The sequence below is a fragment of the Girardinichthys multiradiatus genome, chromosome 1 (genome assembly GCF_021462225.1).
Source record: "Girardinichthys multiradiatus isolate DD_20200921_A chromosome 1, DD_fGirMul_XY1, whole genome shotgun sequence".
NCBI classification, from domain to species: Eukaryota; Metazoa; Chordata; class Actinopteri; order Cyprinodontiformes; family Goodeidae; genus Girardinichthys; species Girardinichthys multiradiatus.
In genome coordinates this window covers 15,594,333-15,613,908 of record NC_061794.1, presented here as the reverse complement: position 1 = coordinate 15,613,908, position 19,576 = coordinate 15,594,333, and the positions used below count along the sequence as shown (strand labels likewise).

Genomic DNA, 19,576 nt, shown 5'->3' with positions numbered 1-19,576 from the left:
TGTCGCAACCGAGGAAATATGAGCCATAATATCGTCCTGTTGTCTGTGAGCAAACGGGTTTCTTTTTCACGAAACAGTAGGTCCTAAACTGACCTTGAAAAGATAAATACATCGCCTTTTTATTCATATTTCTGTCTCATCACTTGGTAAGTAATACGCTGACTGATTGAAGAATGGAGGAGCAACACAAGAAGATTCTTCAGCAAAACAGGACCAATATAGTTATAGATTTGGATCCTTCAGGCGTCTATGACGCCCTTTTTCAAAAGGGAGTTTTCACCCAGGACATGATTGATGAGATCAAGGTAAGATATCATGATCAGTGTTACTTTCTTTGACTGATTTATTGTATTCAGGACAAAATAAAACGACAAAGACTTGAAATGGTGGCTATTTTCAGAGCTCTGGGACCAGACGAGACCAGGCCAGACAGTTAGTCCGGGACTTAGAAACCAGAGGGAGTCGAGCCTTTCCATTATTCCTGGAGAGTCTACGTGAATCGGGTCAGCAGGGTCTTGTTGAAATCCTGCTAAACGGGGCTCCGACAGTTCAACTTCAGCCTGCTGTACCTACAGTGGTCCGCCCTATTGTACAACCACTGCCAATCAGTAAGAGCGTGATAGGAACAGCGTTAACATCTGACTTTTTTTTTTTTACAGGATACTCTATCAAGTTTGTACTTGTCCTCTCTGTTACAGATTCTTCTGTGGATATTGGTAAACAAAGCCAAGATATTGTCCCCAGCTATCCTGTAGAGAGGCCCAACAACTCTCCCAGTCCAAGTAAGAGAAGCAAATCTATGTAAATACACCACTGCTCAAATGTTTGGGATCACTTGTAAATTTTTCAAAGAAACACATTTTTTATGTCATTTACAAATAATTGCATCAGTTAAAATTAATCAAATTATTTATAGTGAAATTTCCACATTTCTGCATAAAGGATTGTCTTTAGCAGTTGTGTTGGACAGGAGAAAATAAAGAAATACCTTTGTTTGGGAACCAATAAGTATGCTGCTGTGCTTAGAAATGAATGCTGTTCAATGAGAGAAATGCAGAGCCATCCTAAGGTATAAGCAACCTAATCTGCTGCTTTGGGCCCTCAAACCAGATGGTGACCCCCAAGAGAGTTTGACCTTTCACACAGATTGAATATGGATTTGAAATATGTCAAATTTGTAGTTGTGTTTATCAAGAATAGGCCTACATTTGTACTTGCAAATCTGCAGAATTAAATATTTAATGAAGATTTAGAATAGCTGACATGTATTCGCAATCATACAGAAGAAAACTTTCCTATTTAGCTAATTATGTGAGCTATAATAATTTAATGTTGTCTGTTTAATTATGCGTGGGTTCTCACCGGGTACTCCGGCTTCCTCCCACAGTCCAAAGACATGCCTGTTAGGTTAATTGGTCACTCTAAATTGCCCTTAGGTGTATGAATGAGTGTGTGCATGGTTGTTTGTGTGTTGCCCTGCGATGGACTGGCGACCTGTCCAGGTGTATCCTGCCTCTCGCCCATAGACTGCTGGAGATAGGCACCAGCTCTCCCGTGACCCACTATGGAATAAGAGGTAGAAAATGACTGACTGTTTAATTATTTCTGCTACTTGGACCTCAGTCACATACCATGCATACTGTAATTACAAATCAGTCAATCAATTACTATTTTTATGTTTGGTTGAAAGCAAAACCAATTCAATTTGGCCTCTTCCTTCTAACAAGTCTGCATTCAAATGCTGCTCTCCTAATGTGACCACTAGACAAAATGAGCCTGAGAAAAACGCAGACTGAGAAAATTTCCAACTGATCCACAACTCTTGCGCTGTAATGTTTGTAGCTACTTTAATGGTTAACATATGTATAATGCTACAGCACCTGACAATGGGCATCTTAAACCAAGGCCACCAGACAGAACACGTCGGGATAGTCTTCGGGTAAGTACCGTTTAATTATCACAAATGTTCTTCTTCTGGTTATTCTCTGGGTAAATTATGCTGTTTTTTATTTGTGCGGCAGTGCTATAAAATGGATTCCAGCCCATGTGGTCACTGCCTCATCATTAACAACGCAGAGTTTGAACCTGGGTGTGTGCTCAGCGATCGCAAAGGCTCCAACATAGACTGTGACAAGCTGAAGAGAAGATTCATGGCACTCAACTTTACTGTTGAAGTCAAAACAAACTTGAAACAAAAAGTGAGACTTTTTTTTTTTTTTTTTTACTGATGTTCCTGACCCAGCTTTAAAAGGCAGCCCAGCTAACTCTTCTCCTTATTTCAGCAAATCATACATGAACTGTCAGCTTTGTCTAGAAAGGATCACTCCCAATATGACTGCTGTGTGGTTATCATGCTCTCCCACGGGACTGAGGTCAGTCTTCACTTTTTCTTTCTCCTCCTAAACCAATTACAAGTTTCTCAGTGCGTACTGGCATCCCTGGTGAGGATGGTTAAAAAAACATTCAAATAAATCATCTACTTTCGACTAACATAATCTTACACAAAGAAATTAGAAAAATCAAACTTTTAATTTTAGTACATTTATTCAGTGGGGGTAAAATTCCACTTTATAAAGAATTATTTTTAATGAAATAACTAATTCCTCCCTAAATGACATTCCTGCTGTTAAGACTTCATCAGTCATCACTTCATCACTAATGTTTCAGGACAGAACTTTGGCTCATACAGAGAGAAGGGATCTTTGACTGTTAATGAACCTTGAAGGTTTACTATTGGACTGTGATCGATATAGAAGAAGGTCCGCCATGTGTCCGGTCAACAGGACCTGTGCTGATTCTTTTCCAGTTTATTGAGGGAAACCACCAGATGTGTAATTAAAATCTAGCAGTGTTTAACCTCTGTGTCATGTCTAAGTTACATTATACCCTTGGGAAGCAACAAGTCCTGCTTTGCTAAATAACCATTCTTAAAACTCTTAACGACTTAGAAATATGACATATAAATGCTCCAGTTATTGTTGATTATAGAAATTGTTAGAAGTCTGGAACGAACACACAGATTTTCAGGTAGATTAGGCTTCTACAATAAGAAAAATAAAGTTATTTTAAGACTTTCCACATGAACGGTGCTTTACGTCAAGCAAACTGTTCACATTAAAACTTTAGATTAGCAGATACTAAACCTCTGAGATTAGACAGAACATAACATTTAACTCACATGTATATTTTCATCATTGCTTTGATTTTGTGTGTTTTGTAAAGTGCTTTGAAACAACATTTGTTGTGAATAAGTGCTTCATAAACTAAAACTGAACAGATTAACGAAGACGACAGACCTTTCATGTTTCAACTAAAAGAGTCGTCTGTAGGAGGTTCTTTTAGGTTCTAACATATGTGTCTCTCTCGTTTGCTTGATTCTAAGTACAGATGGCACGTAAGGACATGTGTGCTCATATTCATGTTTATAGGTGAGACACAGCCGTTTCCCTGGCGCTGTGTATGGAGTGGACGGACAGTGTGTCAAAGTTCAGAACATCACAAACTACTTAAATGGCCAGAACTGCCCTTCTTTGCAAGGAAAACCCAAACTGTTCTTCATTCAGGCCTGTGGAGGAGGTACACCAGTGAACACCAAATAAATCATTTTAAATTAAAGTCGTATGTCAAATGTGAAAAAGTAGTCTCACAGAGGAGTTTTTTCTGTTTTAAGAGGACAGAGACATAGGTTTTGAGGTGTCCCCTGAGGAGGCTCATCCATCAGTGGGTGGAGAAGACGACCAAACAGATGCCATCCCGACGTCGTCCAGCAGCGACTCTCTGAGCACGTCTGATGAGGTGGACGCCAGAACATCACTGCCCACCCCGAGTGACATCCTGGTGTCCTACTCTACTTTCCCTGGTATATATCTGTTCTTCAAGTCGCGTGTGTATTCTTCATTGATAGCAGCCTGATAAGGTCCTGCCCCCTCTAACAGCTCTTTGACCATCTGACAAATACAGGTTACGTTTCCTGGAGAGACACTCGGGCAGGCTCTTGGTATGTCGAAATACTGGACCGCATCCTTGAAGAGAACGCAGCCACTGATGACTTGGTCACCATGCTGATGATGGTGAGCCTTACTTGTTAGACCATAACAAAGGGAAGCTCGTTCATCCTGCACCATCTTTTTTAAATAACCACAATCATATCCTGTTCCTTTCTGTTTATTTTCAGGTAAACCATGAGGTTTCCCAAAACTCTGCTAAAGGGCTCTACAAGCAGATGCCTGGTTCCTTTAACTTCCTTCGAAAACTTCTTTACTTTCAAACCTCAGCCTAGTGGAAGACTGCCCCTCTTCAGGGCATATTTGATTTGTTAAAAGGGAGAATACACTTTTTTGTAAGATGTAACTGTTGTACGGAAATGTCTTAATGCTGATATTTTTAACTGTTGCTTACATTTCTAAATGGACTTTCTGGGTAAAATGTAGCATTAATTCTGCTAAGACTATGATTCCATGCTGTAAAAACTTAGGGTTGTTTTATTTGTGGAGGCTTTCTGTATGTATCAGCCAAAAAAGTCAAGAAATTAATCCAATATCCTCTGCTGTACATTAGGGTTAAAACCAGTTCTGCTCTGTAAAGATAAAAACAACGTTTATCCTCATTCGTTCGTTCATATAGGTCTGGTTACTGTACTGACACAACCCCATTATAAGTTGTACCTGCGTTCAAGAATGAATGTGCACAATCTGAGAGAAAATGGAAAAAAGACAAAACATGTTTAGAAGGTTTGAATAACAGTTTGGATCAATATCAAACAGATGTGAAGGATGATAAATGAAAAGTTCTCACATCTTCTCTCTTCTCAACATCAGTAGACCTCAAGATCTTTTTAATGATGATCCATTTCTGCTGTGAATTGTTTCTCTATTGTACACCGAGGTTTTCAACTGGATTACGTTTGTGTGTTTGCCCTTTTCAACTGATGTTGTGGAGGATATGCGATGTACAGCATTACTTTCTATTTGTATAAATACCTTTTGATACATTCAGTAATGTAGTCTTTTATTGCAAAGTAATTATCTGCCTTTTCTGTGGTGAAGCCTCTCAACTAGAAGTAAAATTAGGCCCTTGAATTCTCTCAACCTTTACAAATATTTTCAAACTGCCTTTTTATTCTAAGGTTTTTAAGAAAATGTTTTTAATCCATCCGCAATATTTTTTGAGGACAATCGAATTCATATAAGTCTGTGCCTTGCTTTTGAATGTGCCATCAAATTAAATACTGCTTTTAAAGTTTTTTTTAATGATTGAATTTTAATAGTTGACTCTAGGAAAGCACATATTTTGGTTCTTATAGATCTAACCTCTGCTTCTTATAGTCTAGACCACAGTATCCTGTTCTCATGGCTGGAACATAAATTGCTCTATGGTGGGTAAAGTTTTATTTACTTGTAGAAGTATTCTTCTGTATCAGAACCTCTTAGCATTTTGCACTTCCTCAAGGTCCCATTCTTTTCCCTGTCTTGTTCTCATATATTGAGACATGGTCTATTTGAAGGAAATACAATGTCATTTCTGCTTCTTTGCAGATGACACCCACATTTATTTGAACCTTACAAACAAAACAAAACCATCTTTGGTGCCATTACTGAACTACATATTTTGACAATGAAGCATACCAGATCCGATTTAGGACCAGCTTTCTCAGTTATGACTTATGACCAAGATAAAGTTTTATATCTATCGACTATATTGATATACATATTTTTCTCCTCACAATAAAATGATAAAATAAGCCAATGCAATTGCAAACTTTGGAAACTGTATTTTCTATTCCATTTTAACATTATGCACTGCTGTGTTGATCCATTACACAAACTTCTAATAAAATAATTATGGTTTGCTAATGTGTATTTGGTAGTATGAAAGTTTGTGCAAGGCACTTTGAAAATGCCAAGAGGAAACACTTGAGTGCAATTGTTATGGAAAGTTGAAGTTATTCAGAATATTTGTAGGTGTCAACAACTTTCATATAGTGTATAGTTAATCATTTCATCCAAGTAGTTGAGCTTTTTCACTAAATCGTTTTAGTGAATTATTGTAAAACCACTAGTGGCACAGAACATGAATAGACGTTTCCATGTTTCCCCCTCTAGATTCTGGTACTCCAAATGAGCAGAACATCAGTCTTTAAGTCACAAGAAACATGGATTTATTAAAAAAATTAAATCAATGGTGTCTTGCTTTTGTGCCATCTAACTTGACCTTTTTTTTTTCAAAATGTTTAATTTATATCTTCTGCCATGAATTAGTATTTCAGTCCATCTTAGAAGTCCTTCTTTCTCATTGTGGCCACTAGATGTCGTCATTCGATAAAAAAGGCAAAGATGTTTTTTTTTTTTTTTTCATTTAATCAAACATCCTAAACTGAGGACTGGTTTAAATCTGCAGTAGACAATGTGGACCTTCATAAATATTAGCTGACCTCACATCGCTTTGTGCCGGGAGTTATTTTTCCTCAATGGGGCCAAATTAGATTCTGGAGGCTTCAACTGTATGAACCCTTTCCACGCAGGAGTTTCTACTTGTCTGGGATCTAACTACATTTTCTGTGTACAGAATCTGTGGACACATTTGTCAGTCAAGTGCGAAACTATCATAACTGTGGAAGCCATGAAAATCGGTTTCAGAAAGGAAACCGGGAGAAGTTTGGTCTACAGCAGTAGACCAAACAGTAAATTTATCAATTTAGCAGAAATAAAGACTTCAAAACCTCCATCTGTGTGTATTTATTCTATATGCACATCACTTAATAAATCAACTAATTTATTGAACGGGTCTGTACACATTTCTTAAATATATCTGATTCAATGACTAGGGGGGGAAAAACAGTAGGGTGCTGCATGGTGACGCAGTTGCAACAAAAGGGTCATAGGTTCCAATTGTTAGAATTATGATTATTGATCAATTAATTTTTATCAATAATTATAATTAAAAATCATAATTTGACAAAATTAAGTTCTTAACCAAAATCCTCATTTATGAATCGAGACCATAGATGTCTTCTGGTGTTGTAATTGTGGCTCAACGCCTTTGATAATTACAACCGTTAAATACTCCGTAATAATTAATAACTATTACCAGAGATGTCACTGTTTAATCGACCGTTTCTACCGAAACGTGTGGAACTTCAACCTTATCTTGACTGACGAGTCACTCTTGTACAAAATAAACACAAACGACTTCTCTTTATCTATGTGAATATTTATTAAATCACAGCCCTGATACAATCCGTTCTTCCGATTTAATAATCTTCACCTACTCAAACATGCAAAGTTCTACACAAAAGGGGTAAAATATCTAACTAAACAAAATAAAGCAAAACAGCAGTTTTGGCAAAAATGATAATATGACAAAAGGGATGTGGTGGTGAGTGGAGGTTGGGAGCGGAGCTCCAACTGTAATTCAGTTATACTCAGTCATAAAACATCCCCCAACTCTGGGCGAGGTGAGCAGACAAAGGGTTATAAAACATTTGGCAGCAAGCTAGTAAGCAGTAAGGTTGAAGACAAAGGAAATGGTGAATTTCACCATGAGGTTATTTTACAGTCCAGTTATACAGCATACCTGCGCTTGCTCTCAGGTGTCCAACAACCCCGCAAAACACACACAAAGCTGGGTAGCACAGCGGCTTCCAGACATCCAACACAGCACGTCAAAGTTTCAATAAAAAGGTTACATGCACATATAATTCAGAACACATTAGATTAAATAGCGAATATCATCGCACTAAAACCTCCTGTACCCTGCCCAGACTTTCTAAGAAAGAAACAAAAATAAAGGATGGGTTTTACTTGTTGTTGTCTTCCTTCTGAGCGTGGTTGAGAGAGAATGGGGTGGAAGTTGGAAGTTAATGTGCGTCCACAGTTAACTTCAGGAAAAGCGGTCAACTTTCGTCCTCTGGCCTCCTTGGCGAAAAGGAAAAATATGATCTGACCATCACAGTCGAGTAGAACAGAAAACAAGGTGGCGATTCGTCTCCTTGAAACTCCGTGGTTTTTTTTTGTTACGTGTTAAATTCACATCTTCAATCATCAAAGTGAAATTTCTGGCCTTCTTATTCCAGAAACCTCAGTTATGAATTTTTCGTTGGCCAACGAAGGAGAATGAATGAAATCCACTCGGGACTCTTCTCCAGGTGATGCTTCAGATGTTGGTAACCATGTCACAGTCTCCAGGTGAAGGCGAGCGTTCAAAATGGGCGCCTTCCTATATAGCGTCCTGTGACATCAGACTTGGGACGCCCCGTCATATCAGTCGCAATGTCCGACGGGATCTGTAGGAACGGACTGTCCTGGATACAAAATGGCCGAAAACGCCAGGAGGCCTGGTGGCGTCCAGCAACGTGCAAATGGTCCAATATTCAGCAAACAAATGGTCCAACACAATCCTGGCCTGGATCAATCTTCATAGAGTTAAAAATATCTGCGTGTGAGAATAATCTGTCTCTCTAAATTGCCCATTGGGTATGAGTGTGTCTGTCGGTGCAGTATTTGTACCCATCCCAGTTGGTGGGCTTTGGATCATTATCCTGCAGCAAAACCAGCATGCTTTTAGAAGGTCACAAACTAATGGCTGGACATTCTACTTCAGGAGAATTGTGGAGAGCCACATTCATAGCCCCATCATTTAGGACCTTGGCTTGTAGGCAAATAAGCCTCCAGACCATCTCCCTACCACCGCCATGGTTGGTTGATGACCTTTTCCAGCAGTGTTAGTTTTACACCAAGAGGACCCATGCATTACAAACAGTTCCTCTTTTGTCTTGTCGATCCACACAATATTTTCCCCAAAGTCTTAGATTACCGATACCATTTAAGTTTTTACTAAAGGCGAGACAGGCTTTCTTGTTTAGTACTTGTTGTTGGCCATGGAACACTCTCATGGATGCCATTTCATTAAAGGTCTCTTTGTTATTCTTGAATAATTAAACACTGATCTTAACTGAGGCAAGTAAGGTGAGTTATTTTGTGACCTCCTGGTGCACTCTTGGAGTATACTGGCCATTCCTGGGGAGGTTCACTGATGTTCCATGTTTTCATCATATGTGGATAATGGCTCTCGCTGTGATTTGGTGGCTACCCAAAGCCTTAGGAACAAATTTATGGAGTTTTGACAAAAATTCAATCTGGAAGACTCACTCCCTCCTCAGCTCCGTCCAATGAGTCCACCATGCATCCCTGCTCCAGCCAATCATTATCGAGTCCACATTTCCTCTTCAGCCGATCACCGTCCAAGGCTCCGCTTTCAAGATCTTCAATCACGGACTTCCTCGCTCTTCAAGCTGAGCTGTGACCCTCCTCCTCCCCATCTCCACCATCTGGCTTCCGAGCTCCTCCTGATTGCAGATAACTAGAAAGGTTGATGACTCATTTGCTCTCAGGCTGGATTTCTGCCTCATATGGGGTTATGATGTTGTAAATGTTTTGGTAAGTAATAGCCAGCTGACTTACAGCCACAGGAGTCAGGGTCGGGCTTATACTGAAAAACAGTCGGCTGCCCTAGTTTCAGATGAATAAATACTGAGCGTGTCTGTTCCCAACCTCCAGTGTTTCTATCCACCAAAGTCTGAGTCCTCAAACACCATGATCTTCTTCTGCACTACTCTGTGTGAATATATACTGATTAAATTATTTATATCCGAAAATGTATCTCCTAAGACTTAATGGATTTTCTTTTTCAGTTCTGGAATCAATCTGCCTGCTTGTACATGAAGGTAGGTGTCTTTATGTTGTTTAAAGAAGTATGGGTACATTTTGAAGCTTAAGTATTGTTATAATCATACTTCTATGAAGGCCTTTTTAGGTTTCTCTAAAGAGACGGTTACCACGTGTGAGGAGAACACTGTGCATCGTCTGAGCTGTGGTATGACCTAATACTGAAGGACTTAGAAGTTTCACTATTCAGGTATTATTTTTGCCTCATTTTATTTCCCTCCCTGTTTTTCTCCAGATTTGGATAGTGTGATAAAAGTTGAGACAGCCCTCTACGGACGTGAGGACAATGTGACGTGCAGTGAAGGAAAGAGTCCAACTGAGGTTTCCATCACAGACTGCTCTCTTGTTGGTGCTGCTGATGTTGTAAAGAAAAGGTACACAACTGATGTGGCTTAGCTGTGTCTGCAGACTGATGCATTACGTGCACGTTTAAATTCAGGACCTGATTGTTTTGTGACTTGATTGCTAGTCATCTTTTTTGTTTTGTTTTGTTTTTGCAGATGTAATGGAAGAAAGGTGTGTGAGCTGAGCACAGAGGTCTTCGGGGGATCTGTTCCCTGCAGGGGCACCGCCAAATATCTGAAGACCACCTACACCTGCCTCCCTGCCTGTAAAACATCTATCTGTGTTTGGTTTAAGTAGAAATTATAAGTAGAAAATGCTTTTTGATTTCTCCAAACCTTGAATCTAGTAGTGTACTGAATACAAAAATGATGCCATGGAGACCGATATTAAGTAAATGTCTAGTCAAACCTTGTTTTTGTGGAGATTGATGTACTGCAGTCAGCACAGAGTAGGGTGTTCAGTTGAGTTTGGGGTTATTTTAGTAATATTTCCTGTGATACATGTAACTTTTTCAGTTCACCGTGTGACATGTGAGCACTCTTTATCATACCTACATTGTGGTAAGACCTACTTGCTTCCTTTATACAAATAATTTACATGGCAAAAACAAAATAATTGCAATTTAACAGTCCTTCCTTTCTTGTCGCCAGATGAAGGCCAGGTTATTGTCATATATGGGGCTGATTACGGACGCAGAGACCAGATCACGTGTGTGTATGAACGCCCAGCCAGTGAGATCCAGAACACAGCCTGCTACAGCCCCACCAGCAAAGTTGCTGAAAGGTAGTTTCTCCACGATATTCCAGCTTGCCTTGGCAAGGCTGTACAAAATATAAGTATATTGAATTCTGTTTCTGGATGTCAATGTTTGTTTACATGTGCTGCCAAGAGAAAAACAGCTGCATTATTAAAGCCAGCAACTCTGAGTTTGGAGACCCCTGCGTAGGCGTTTACAAGTACCTGGAGGTGGCTTACGCTTGTCAGTGTAAGTTGACTGGATTACTGCCTTGAGTTATACTAAAGCAAGTGTGGTCTAAAAAAACTGCTTGGAAATATGTTTGAATGTTTAAGAAATAATGCAGATTAGTTTCAAGTGCTTCATAAACATTTGCGTATAAATCTATATTTTCATTGTTTCTGTTTTTAGGTAGTTGTACAATTTAACAGTAAAATGGAAGTTGAGTCACTCTGCAGACATTTTGCTCAATCTATTCCATAAAACAGAAATATTTTGGTTTTATTTCCAGATCCTGTCACTCCAGATGACCGGGTATAAAAAGAAACTGTGGAGATATATTATGTGTGTGCATTAATTATTATTATGTTCATAACCAGTGTGTTATTATGTTCATAAACAGTGTGGGAAATAAAATGTATAACCTGTGTTAGTATAAGACATTGTGGCCTGCAGAAGTGTTGTTGCCCAAACTTGGCCTTGAGTGTGAAGTAGAGAAATAATGAAGAATGGTGGGAAACGTATGTGGAAGGATTAACTAGCCAAGTACTCCCTTCTCCAGGTGCAGGACAATAGCTGTCCAAATATGGTAAGCCGGAAGAGTCTGTATGAAATCATATGTATGAAAAAAAATGTGGATAGGGCACTGCCTATTTTCATGTGTGTTTCAATAAAAGCAATGGCCCCAGTGAGAAAGCTCCGAAGTCGTCTCGGTGTGTGGTCAGATCACATTACAGAGAGCTTCCCCTGGCCAGGTATTTGAATAACAGACAGCTGTCTCCGTGTGATTTATTATAATGTCTTGTGAATTCTTTCAGCTTACGGTGAATAAACGAACACGCAAGAAGACTCCTTGGGGGGGTGCTTCAACAAAACCGAATCATAAAAATAAAACCAGGAGCTTTTCACTTTTCAAGAAATCCAGAGGAAAAATCGATCTAAAACACATAATTCTTGCTGCTGTAAAGCTTTCTGTTATGTGCAAGGTCCTTTTATTCTCCTGTGGAAGTATTACAACAAGGCCCATCTGAGCTAATCTGGAAATTCACAGACATGTGGTGGGTTTCTGAATGCTGAAGGTCCCCACAAGCAGATCATATATATGTTCAGCTTCTGCTTCATGACTCAGCAGAGTATTTCAACACAGAGCAAGATTATGCTCCATGCTGTCCTCTTGCAATATTAAAATTAATGCTGATTGAGTGACGATCATTAATCTCTGTTAATTCAGTTTTCTTTTCACAACAGTTGTCACTAAAAGGATTTTAGCTTTGTTTTAACTTGGATTTTAATGAAATAGAATTTCATATACTTCAATAAAAATGTACTTTTCATGCAATTATGAGTGTAAGTGCTGCTTATTAGAGTACATGATCTAATAACCCTAAAAGATGGTGGTGAGAGAAATTAGTTTTTAAAGTGATTAAAGTGCTTGAAACACTGAGCTTTCCAGAATTTCATCTAAAGCTAAAAAACAGTTTTGAACAGATAAATCAAACTGTCAGGCTCTTTAAATTATTTTATTGTTCATAACTCAACCAATATAACTATCAACAAATTAAAGAAGTTCTATGTCTAATGAGGAAAGTATTTTTGTCTGAGGCATGAATCAACCCTGCTTATAACTAGATAAAATGAATGGTTTGGCTGAATCAACTCCTTTCTAGCTTTGGCTCCAACAGCCAACCTGTCTGTGTTCGGGTCACCTGAAATAGACAAGCAGAGTTGGCCTATCCTGGTACTGACATTAGGGATGTTCAGAGGCTCCTCACCTTAGATTCAAAACTGTATTATCAACAAGCAGATACTGGACTTGAGGTTTCTAAAAGATTAAATCCTGTCTAGGAAGACAAATGATTGCAACAGAGGCCAGAGTGATAAGTCCTGGCTGACTCAGTTGGGCCTAGGTTCTTTGTTCGCAAAAAAGCTTTCTGCAAGACTTGCACGTCAACCCAGACCACGTCAGCCTAATTTCACAGGGTAAAAGCAGTTTTACATTCAGAATTGTAACATTAAAATTCAGCACTTTAAAAAAAAAAGGTTATTATGGACTACTTTAACCAAAAGCAAATAAAGTGTGTAACGTTCGTGATGCCATGCCTTATCTATAAGAGTCCAATGTGGCTGCAGGTGGCTTTAAACCAATAGAATGATACAATAGTTTGCAGTGTCAGGAAAACATCATTATGAGACTAGTGTAGTAGAGTAAGAAAAATGCTCTTCTAGACTGAGTTAATTTTGCATGAATTTTCTGAAAAGCAGTGTCTCGAGAGCAAAATGTCAACATTTGATTCACATTACTCAAGTTAAAACAAACTTGGTTCACATTACTTAAGTTAAAATAAACTTGGTTCACATTACTTAAGTTAAAATAAACTTTTGTAAAAGCCCACTTCAGCAAAACTATCAAAACATCTAATAATCCATTAAAAATCCATCCCATCAAGAATCTGTGGACCTTACTAATGCCTGATGGCAAGTTACAGGTGTTAAAACCTGACTGCTTAAAATCATGACTTTAGAAAAGCAAAGGTCAGGTAACATTTACTGCAGAGATCAGACAGCTTCTAATAAAAACGTTTTCATCGATTGTGTAGACAATATACTTTAAGTAAATTTGAACATGACTTTTAATTTACCTTTATAGTAAAACATCTTACTAATGGGTTTCCTTCAGCTGTGCCAACATTCTCAATTGCAGAAAAATAGGTAAATATAAGTAAATGATTCATATGTTTTAGGATTACCTGTAACCAAGCAGGAGCACTTTCTCAAGGAAGTAAATCTGCAAAATATTACAGACAACTGATAAATGCAATTTAAGGGAAATGGATGACTCACCTGAGACTCACCTGAGAGCTTGACCTTGTTAAAGACCGAAAACACCCGCTGTGAAGGCAATATTATCTGGTAGTTTTGTATTTACCTTCACTGTTCATTTGTCACTTCCTCATGTTGTCGTTAATGGGAGTAGCCAGATGACAAAACCTTTTACCGATAATCTCAATTATAGTCTACATTTATTACAATGAGGTGATTGTTCTCGAATTGTTGCTCTACCTTGGATCCGTTACACTGTAGTCACGATCACATTTTCTTACAGGTGGATATGAGCCAATTGTGTAAGGTCAGCCCTTTGTTCTACTCTTCATCCAAGCCACATAAAGAGAGGAGTCTAGTGTCAGCATCAGTCCAACTTATCACTTGAGACTGGAACCTCTAAACCATGCTGCTCTTCAGACTCAGCTCTGCACTGTGTAAGTACACTGAAAATTACAACAATGTTCACTGGTAAGGCAAATCAAAATACCTGAATGTATTCACTTTCTGTGATTAATGCAAAAATAAATCATTTTTAGGTAATTTTATACATATATACACTACTGGTCAAAGGTTTTAGAGATACTTTCTTATTTCATGGTTTTCTTTATGTTTATGACTATTTACATTGTACGTAGATTCTCACTGAAGGCATCAAAACTGTGAATGAACACATATGCAATAATGTAGCAAACCAAAAATTGTAAAAGAACTTTAATTATGTTTCATATTTTAGAATCCTTAAAGTAACCGCCCTTTGCTGTGATGAAATATTAACCTTTAGGTTATAGGTATTTATTCACAATGAATGCGTTTACAATAAAATTTTAAGTGTTTTATTTCCAGTACAATCTAACACTTTTTCACAATCTCTAGTGCTTGCAACAGCTGGCTTACTCATGCCTTCAGGTAAATATTAACCTGAGAAAACGGTTGAAATACTTTCCTACTGTAAGCACCAGCAGACGTGACTCTGTAACCTATTTCTCTTTTTATAGTTGCTGTTACCGAAAGGGCCATAACCTGTGATGACAACATTAGTATCCAACGTTTGAGCTGTGGTAAGGCTAAAAGATCTAAATGTACTTTTTACAAAACCATCAATCTTACATTAATGATTTAAAAAAAACAAGCTATGTCTTATTGATAAAATATTGGTTTCAGCTTGTTCTGCCTGCTTTTATTCCTGTTCCTAAAATGCCAAGACAACAATGTACATAAACATTCAGTATTGTTCTGTACATCTTCCTACTGTGAGTAACAGAATACGGAGTGATCAGCGTGCAGTCAGCGTTGTATGGACGTACTGACCGTCAGATCTGCAGTGAAGGCAGGTCTCCTCAGCAGCTTGCCAATACAAAGTGCTCTCAAGAGGGCACTGCGGACCTTGTCAAGAGCAGGTAGGTTGTTTAAAGCAGCAGAACTCACAGACTGATAGACTTGAATTTGATCAAAACTGTGTAATGTTACTGAAAAATTAATTGCGGGGAAAAATTCATGAAGATAGTGGGAAAGGTTTTGCTGAAATTGTAAAGGATTTAACTTTTTTCCATCACTTCAGAAAAATGGCACAGAAGTACTGAATATCTTTCTCTCTATTTCATTCCTGATGACTGAAATTTTACATTTTTTAAATGATAACCTGCAATGTTTTATGATTGTGAAATATACTGTACTCACGTGTATAACCTCTTATCCAGCATGAAATGGTGCCAAATGCATAACTTAAAATTACATTTATAACAGTACATACATAATTAAGCAGATGTTCAGCAAGTTAGCATGCTAACATTAGCATTGCAGAAAAAGTTGTGAAATGTTCAAAATGTTAAGAGACATACCTAGCCTTGGCAAAGTTTACAGAACCATTTTCATTCAAATGTTTTAGCATTATTTAATTGAATTAATTTATTCATTATTAAATTATGCTAACACTAGAATTTCCTTGTTAAACATGCTTATTTCTATGTTAAATGTGCCGACATGGGTAAAATGTCCATGGCTGTCAATAGTCTTACGAAGGTTTAAGTGCAATCTGCAATTCAACAGCTTGTAGAAGCACAACTCTGACTATATTTTTTGTTTTAGTTTCTTTTTTCCACCTGTTCCTTACAACATACAGGCATTTATTTATACCCAGCTCTCACCACTGCTAGCCATTCAATCCGATGGAGGTCTGACCGGGCCCCTGGAACACCCTGATTTATTTATTTTTTACCCATTTTGGCCCAGGTTTAGCTGTCAGAGCAATTTAAAGTCAACCCGGGAACTCAGGTGTTTATGCTGATGTACGCTGTTTATTTTCCCAAACATAGCGTCAAATATGACTAAAAATCAATCAACAAATCTGTTCAAGGGTCTTTATTCTAAAGGTTTTGCTAGATTCTTCCTAGAGTGAATAGGTTTTCTCTTGGCAGCTCTTACAAACAAGACCTACTAGCTTGGAAAGATTTGTCTTTGTCTCAGTTGTTTTTCACGTGAATGGTCATTCTTATTGTAGATCAGGAGTCTTCAAACTGTTTCAAAAGTTACATAAACACCCTTCCCAGATAAAAGAAAATTGTAGTAAGAGTTGCTTCTCTCAGTTCATTGCTAAAGTCTTTCCACCTCTGCACTGTTTTTACCCAGACCAGCAAACTGGACAAACTCCTGCTTTTATAGAGGTGCTCACGCACTTATGATTAATCAAGGATATTTTATTAGTAAGTTACTACTCTTCCTTTGAACATCTCTGTTTTTCCAATGACTGGAGTATAATGCTAACTTTTCCCTATGACTCCATACTAAATTTACCAATCTAAATGTAAACGAATGCATATAAATGTTTAATGTTTCCTCTGTCAGTCATTATTTCAGCACAATAATCTATCTTAAAAAGCCAATAGGAATTTACTATCAACCCTAAAGATAAGGAATGTCTAAAAAAAAAAACGTCTTTTGTTGGTCTTTTTTTTAATTAGGTAAGAAACGGTTAAAAAACAGGAAAGTACATTTTAATAAAAGGTGCACAACATTTGGGCAGTAATGAACTAACCGGTGTGGAGTCAAGTATTTAGTGTTTATATTTATTATTTTTCTTTATTGTGCTACTGATGAATGCATTGACATGCTTTTACTATCGCTGCAACAGGTGTGATGGCAAGACAATATGCGAGTTCAACCCAGGTGACATTCGCATCATCGATCCCTGCAACGGCATCGACAAGTATCTGGAGACGAATTACACCTGCGTCCCAGCAAGTCAGTCATCTTTGAATGGCACATATAACTGAGCAAAGCAGCACATAAACTTGATTGTGAAATGTCAAAAGGTTGTAAATGTTGTTCTCATTTTCACAGTTCATTTTGTTACATGTGAACACTCCTATGCAACTTTGCATTGTGGTAACTATACTTACTTTTCATATTTAATAATGACTGGGTGTGAACATAAACATAAGCATGATAATGAGCATGATCATGGTGTCTTTAAATGATGTTCCTCCTCTTTTTATCAGAACATGGGCAGGTCATATTTGTCTATGGGGCTGACTACGGACGCCGCGACCACACCACCTGCTCTTACAGGGGACCTGCCTCTCAAACTGAAAATGTTTACTGCTCAAACCCCACCAGAAAAGTAGTTGAAATGTAAGTTTCGGGTCATTTTCCTAAGGGACATAAAAATGAAAGTACGAAGTAAATATCGTCATACCCTTTGAACCTTACATTTTGTCATGTTACAATTATAAACTGCGTTATATTTTATTGGGATTTTATATGATAAACCAACACCAAATAGTTCATAACATTGAGGTGTAAGGAAAATGATGGGTTTTCTGTTATTTACACATAAAACTCAGAACGTTAGGTTTACATACTGTATATATTACACTCTTTACTCTGAAACTCATAACAAAATCAAGTGCAACCATTTGCATTCAGATGTCCCCTACTTAGTATAGAGCCATGAACAAGTATTTGTTCAATGTTTCCCCTTAAAAACTCTGATTTAGTTTTTTTGTCATACTTAAATCTTTCAGATCATCAAACAATGTTTAATAACACACACAAATGACCTAAGTAAAAACAAATTGCTGAGTTTTTGTTTCAATCTCACTAGCCATACCAATGTCTGATTACTGTCAGACCAGCAGAATCAAGAAATCACTTAAATAGAACCTGACGCAAGCATGACGTTGGCCAAAAATTCTCAAAATGCAACACACTCATGACTTGATCTAAATAAATTTAAGAACAAATAAGAAAAAAAAGTCATTGACGTCTATCAGTTTGCAAATGGTTAGAAAGTCTTATCTAAGGCTTTGGGACACAGTGAGAGCCATTATTTACAATTGGAGAAAACATAGAACATTGGTAAACCTTGAGTGGCCTGTCTACCAAAATTACTCCAAGAGTGCCTCAACGACACATCCAGGAAGTCACAAAATAACCCAGAACATCTAAAACACGACAGTGTTTGTGATGTAGCAATAAGAGTCAAGCAAAACAGGCATCCATGGGAGAGTTTCTGCTGACAAAAAAAGAACACTAAGGCCCCTCTCACATTTGCCACAAAACATCTTGATGATTCCCAAGACTGTTGAGAAAGTATTGACGCTAATGAGATTAAACGGGTATTTCTTGAAAGGTGGGCTCCCCTTTGCAGAAAAAGAACTACAGTCAAACATGGTGGCGGAAGTGTGATGATCTGGGGCTGTTTTGCTGCTTCCTATTCTGGATGACTTGTCATAATTGATGGAACCAGGAATTCTGCTAACACAAAATCCTTAAAGAGAAAGTTAGTTTGTGATCTTAGGCTCAAGCATATGTGGACTATGCAGCAGGACAGTTATCAAAAGCACACAAGCAAATCCACATCTGAAAGGCTTATTAAAAAAACTCATTGTAATTGTTCTGGAGTGGCCAAGTCAAAGTCTGGACACTAAACAAGAATCTATAGCAAGCTAGTAGGAACATAACACAAGAGGCTTGCAGCTGTAATTAGAGTGGAGGTTTTATCCAGTATTGACTCGGGAGGGGTCACTACATGTGCCTACTCTTCAGACTTTCATTCACAGCGAATCATTTTCGTTCTACTTCACATTTGTGTATGACAATGAAATACATTGGGGTGGTTTTAACCTAAAATCTAGAAACTTTCAAAAGGAATTAGATACGTTTGCAAGGCATTGTAAAAAAAAAAAAAAAAAAAAAAGATTCTACACAGGTTTTCCAAAGACAAATGAATAATTGGATCACAGCTACGCTTTACATAAATGGACACACTTGTTTTCCTGAAGCACTAATGGTATGTTTGTCACCTGGTCATCCACAGCTGTAATGGGAAAAACAGCTGCACAATCAGAGCCAGCAACTCAGTTTTCGGAGACCCATGCGCAGGCACATTTAAGTACCTGGAGGTGGCTTACACATGTGAATGTGAGTATCTTCAAGGCTTTTGACTCATCGAAAAAATCTGCTCATGTTAATGGAAGCTATCCGTAGGAGCAAGTTACTTCTCTGATCCAAAACTTCTGATTTTTGTTTTTTGCAGATCTTTGAGTGGCTTCAGAGTGATTGGATCACAAGCAAGAACTGGAAAATTGATCATTAGCACATAAAGGATTTTATTTCAAGTACAAAACAATAAAAAAATTAGTAAAGATTATACCGATTTACTTATTAATTGGACAAAAGGAATATTTTTTCACCAGATGTCAAGTGTAATTTATGTGGGTTCCTCATGGGGGCA

At 37.9% G+C, this 19,576-nt stretch overlaps 2 protein-coding genes across 3 annotated transcripts; both read left to right on the top strand.

Annotated features, from left to right (window-relative positions):
- Window positions 1-35: 35 nt before the first annotated feature.
- casp9 (caspase 9, apoptosis-related cysteine peptidase) lies at window positions 36-5,238 on the top strand. Of its 2 annotated transcripts, none has more exons than XM_047368565.1 (10): window positions 36-305; window positions 401-608; window positions 699-782; window positions 1,878-1,939; window positions 2,022-2,198; window positions 2,283-2,372; window positions 3,429-3,576; window positions 3,671-3,859; window positions 3,961-4,070; window positions 4,175-5,238. In XM_047368565.1, the coding sequence occupies exons 1-10, from the start codon at window positions 174-176 to the stop codon at window positions 4,277-4,279; spliced, it is 1,305 nt and encodes a 434-aa protein (XP_047224521.1). In that variant the 5' UTR covers window positions 36-173; the 3' UTR covers window positions 4,280-5,238. The 2 variants fall into 2 exon arrangements, with proteins under 2 accessions (XP_047224521.1, XP_047224511.1); XM_047368555.1 differs by having other exon boundaries at window positions 693-782.
- A 4,433-nt stretch (window positions 5,239-9,671) lies between these two features.
- Window positions 9,672-19,521, top strand: LOC124863815 (L-rhamnose-binding lectin SML-like). Its single transcript, XM_047358353.1, has 16 exons — window positions 9,672-9,721; window positions 9,801-9,870; window positions 9,958-10,096; window positions 10,223-10,332; window positions 10,583-10,627; window positions 10,718-10,850; window positions 10,957-10,968; window positions 14,263-14,279; window positions 14,719-14,751; window positions 14,841-14,903; window positions 15,107-15,242; window positions 16,973-17,082; window positions 17,182-17,226; window positions 17,340-17,472; window positions 19,160-19,263; window positions 19,379-19,521. Exons 1-16 carry the CDS (start codon window positions 9,716-9,718, stop codon window positions 19,384-19,386), a joined length of 1,164 nt encoding a protein of 387 aa, XP_047214309.1. The 5' UTR covers window positions 9,672-9,715; the 3' UTR covers window positions 19,387-19,521.
- The last annotated feature ends 55 nt before the right edge of the window (window positions 19,522-19,576 follow it).

Coding starts and splice junctions, on each gene's coding strand:
- LOC124863815 (XM_047358353.1), top strand. Junction 9,871..9,957: donor TGTGCATCGTCTGAGCTGTG/GTATGACCTAAT, acceptor GTTTTTCTCCAG/ATTTGGATAGTGTGATAAAA. Junction 14,904..15,106: donor TATCCAACGTTTGAGCTGTG/GTAAGGCTAAAA, acceptor TGTGAGTAACAG/AATACGGAGTGATCAGCGTG.
- casp9 (XM_047368555.1), top strand. CDS start 174: ATGGAGGAGCAACACAAGAAGATTCTTCAGCAAAACAGGACCAATATA. Junction 2,199..2,282: donor AAACAAACTTGAAACAAAAA/GTGAGACTTTTT, acceptor TCCTTATTTCAG/CAAATCATACATGAACTGTC. Junction 4,071..4,174: donor TGGTCACCATGCTGATGATG/GTGAGCCTTACT, acceptor GTTTATTTTCAG/GTAAACCATGAGGTTTCCCA.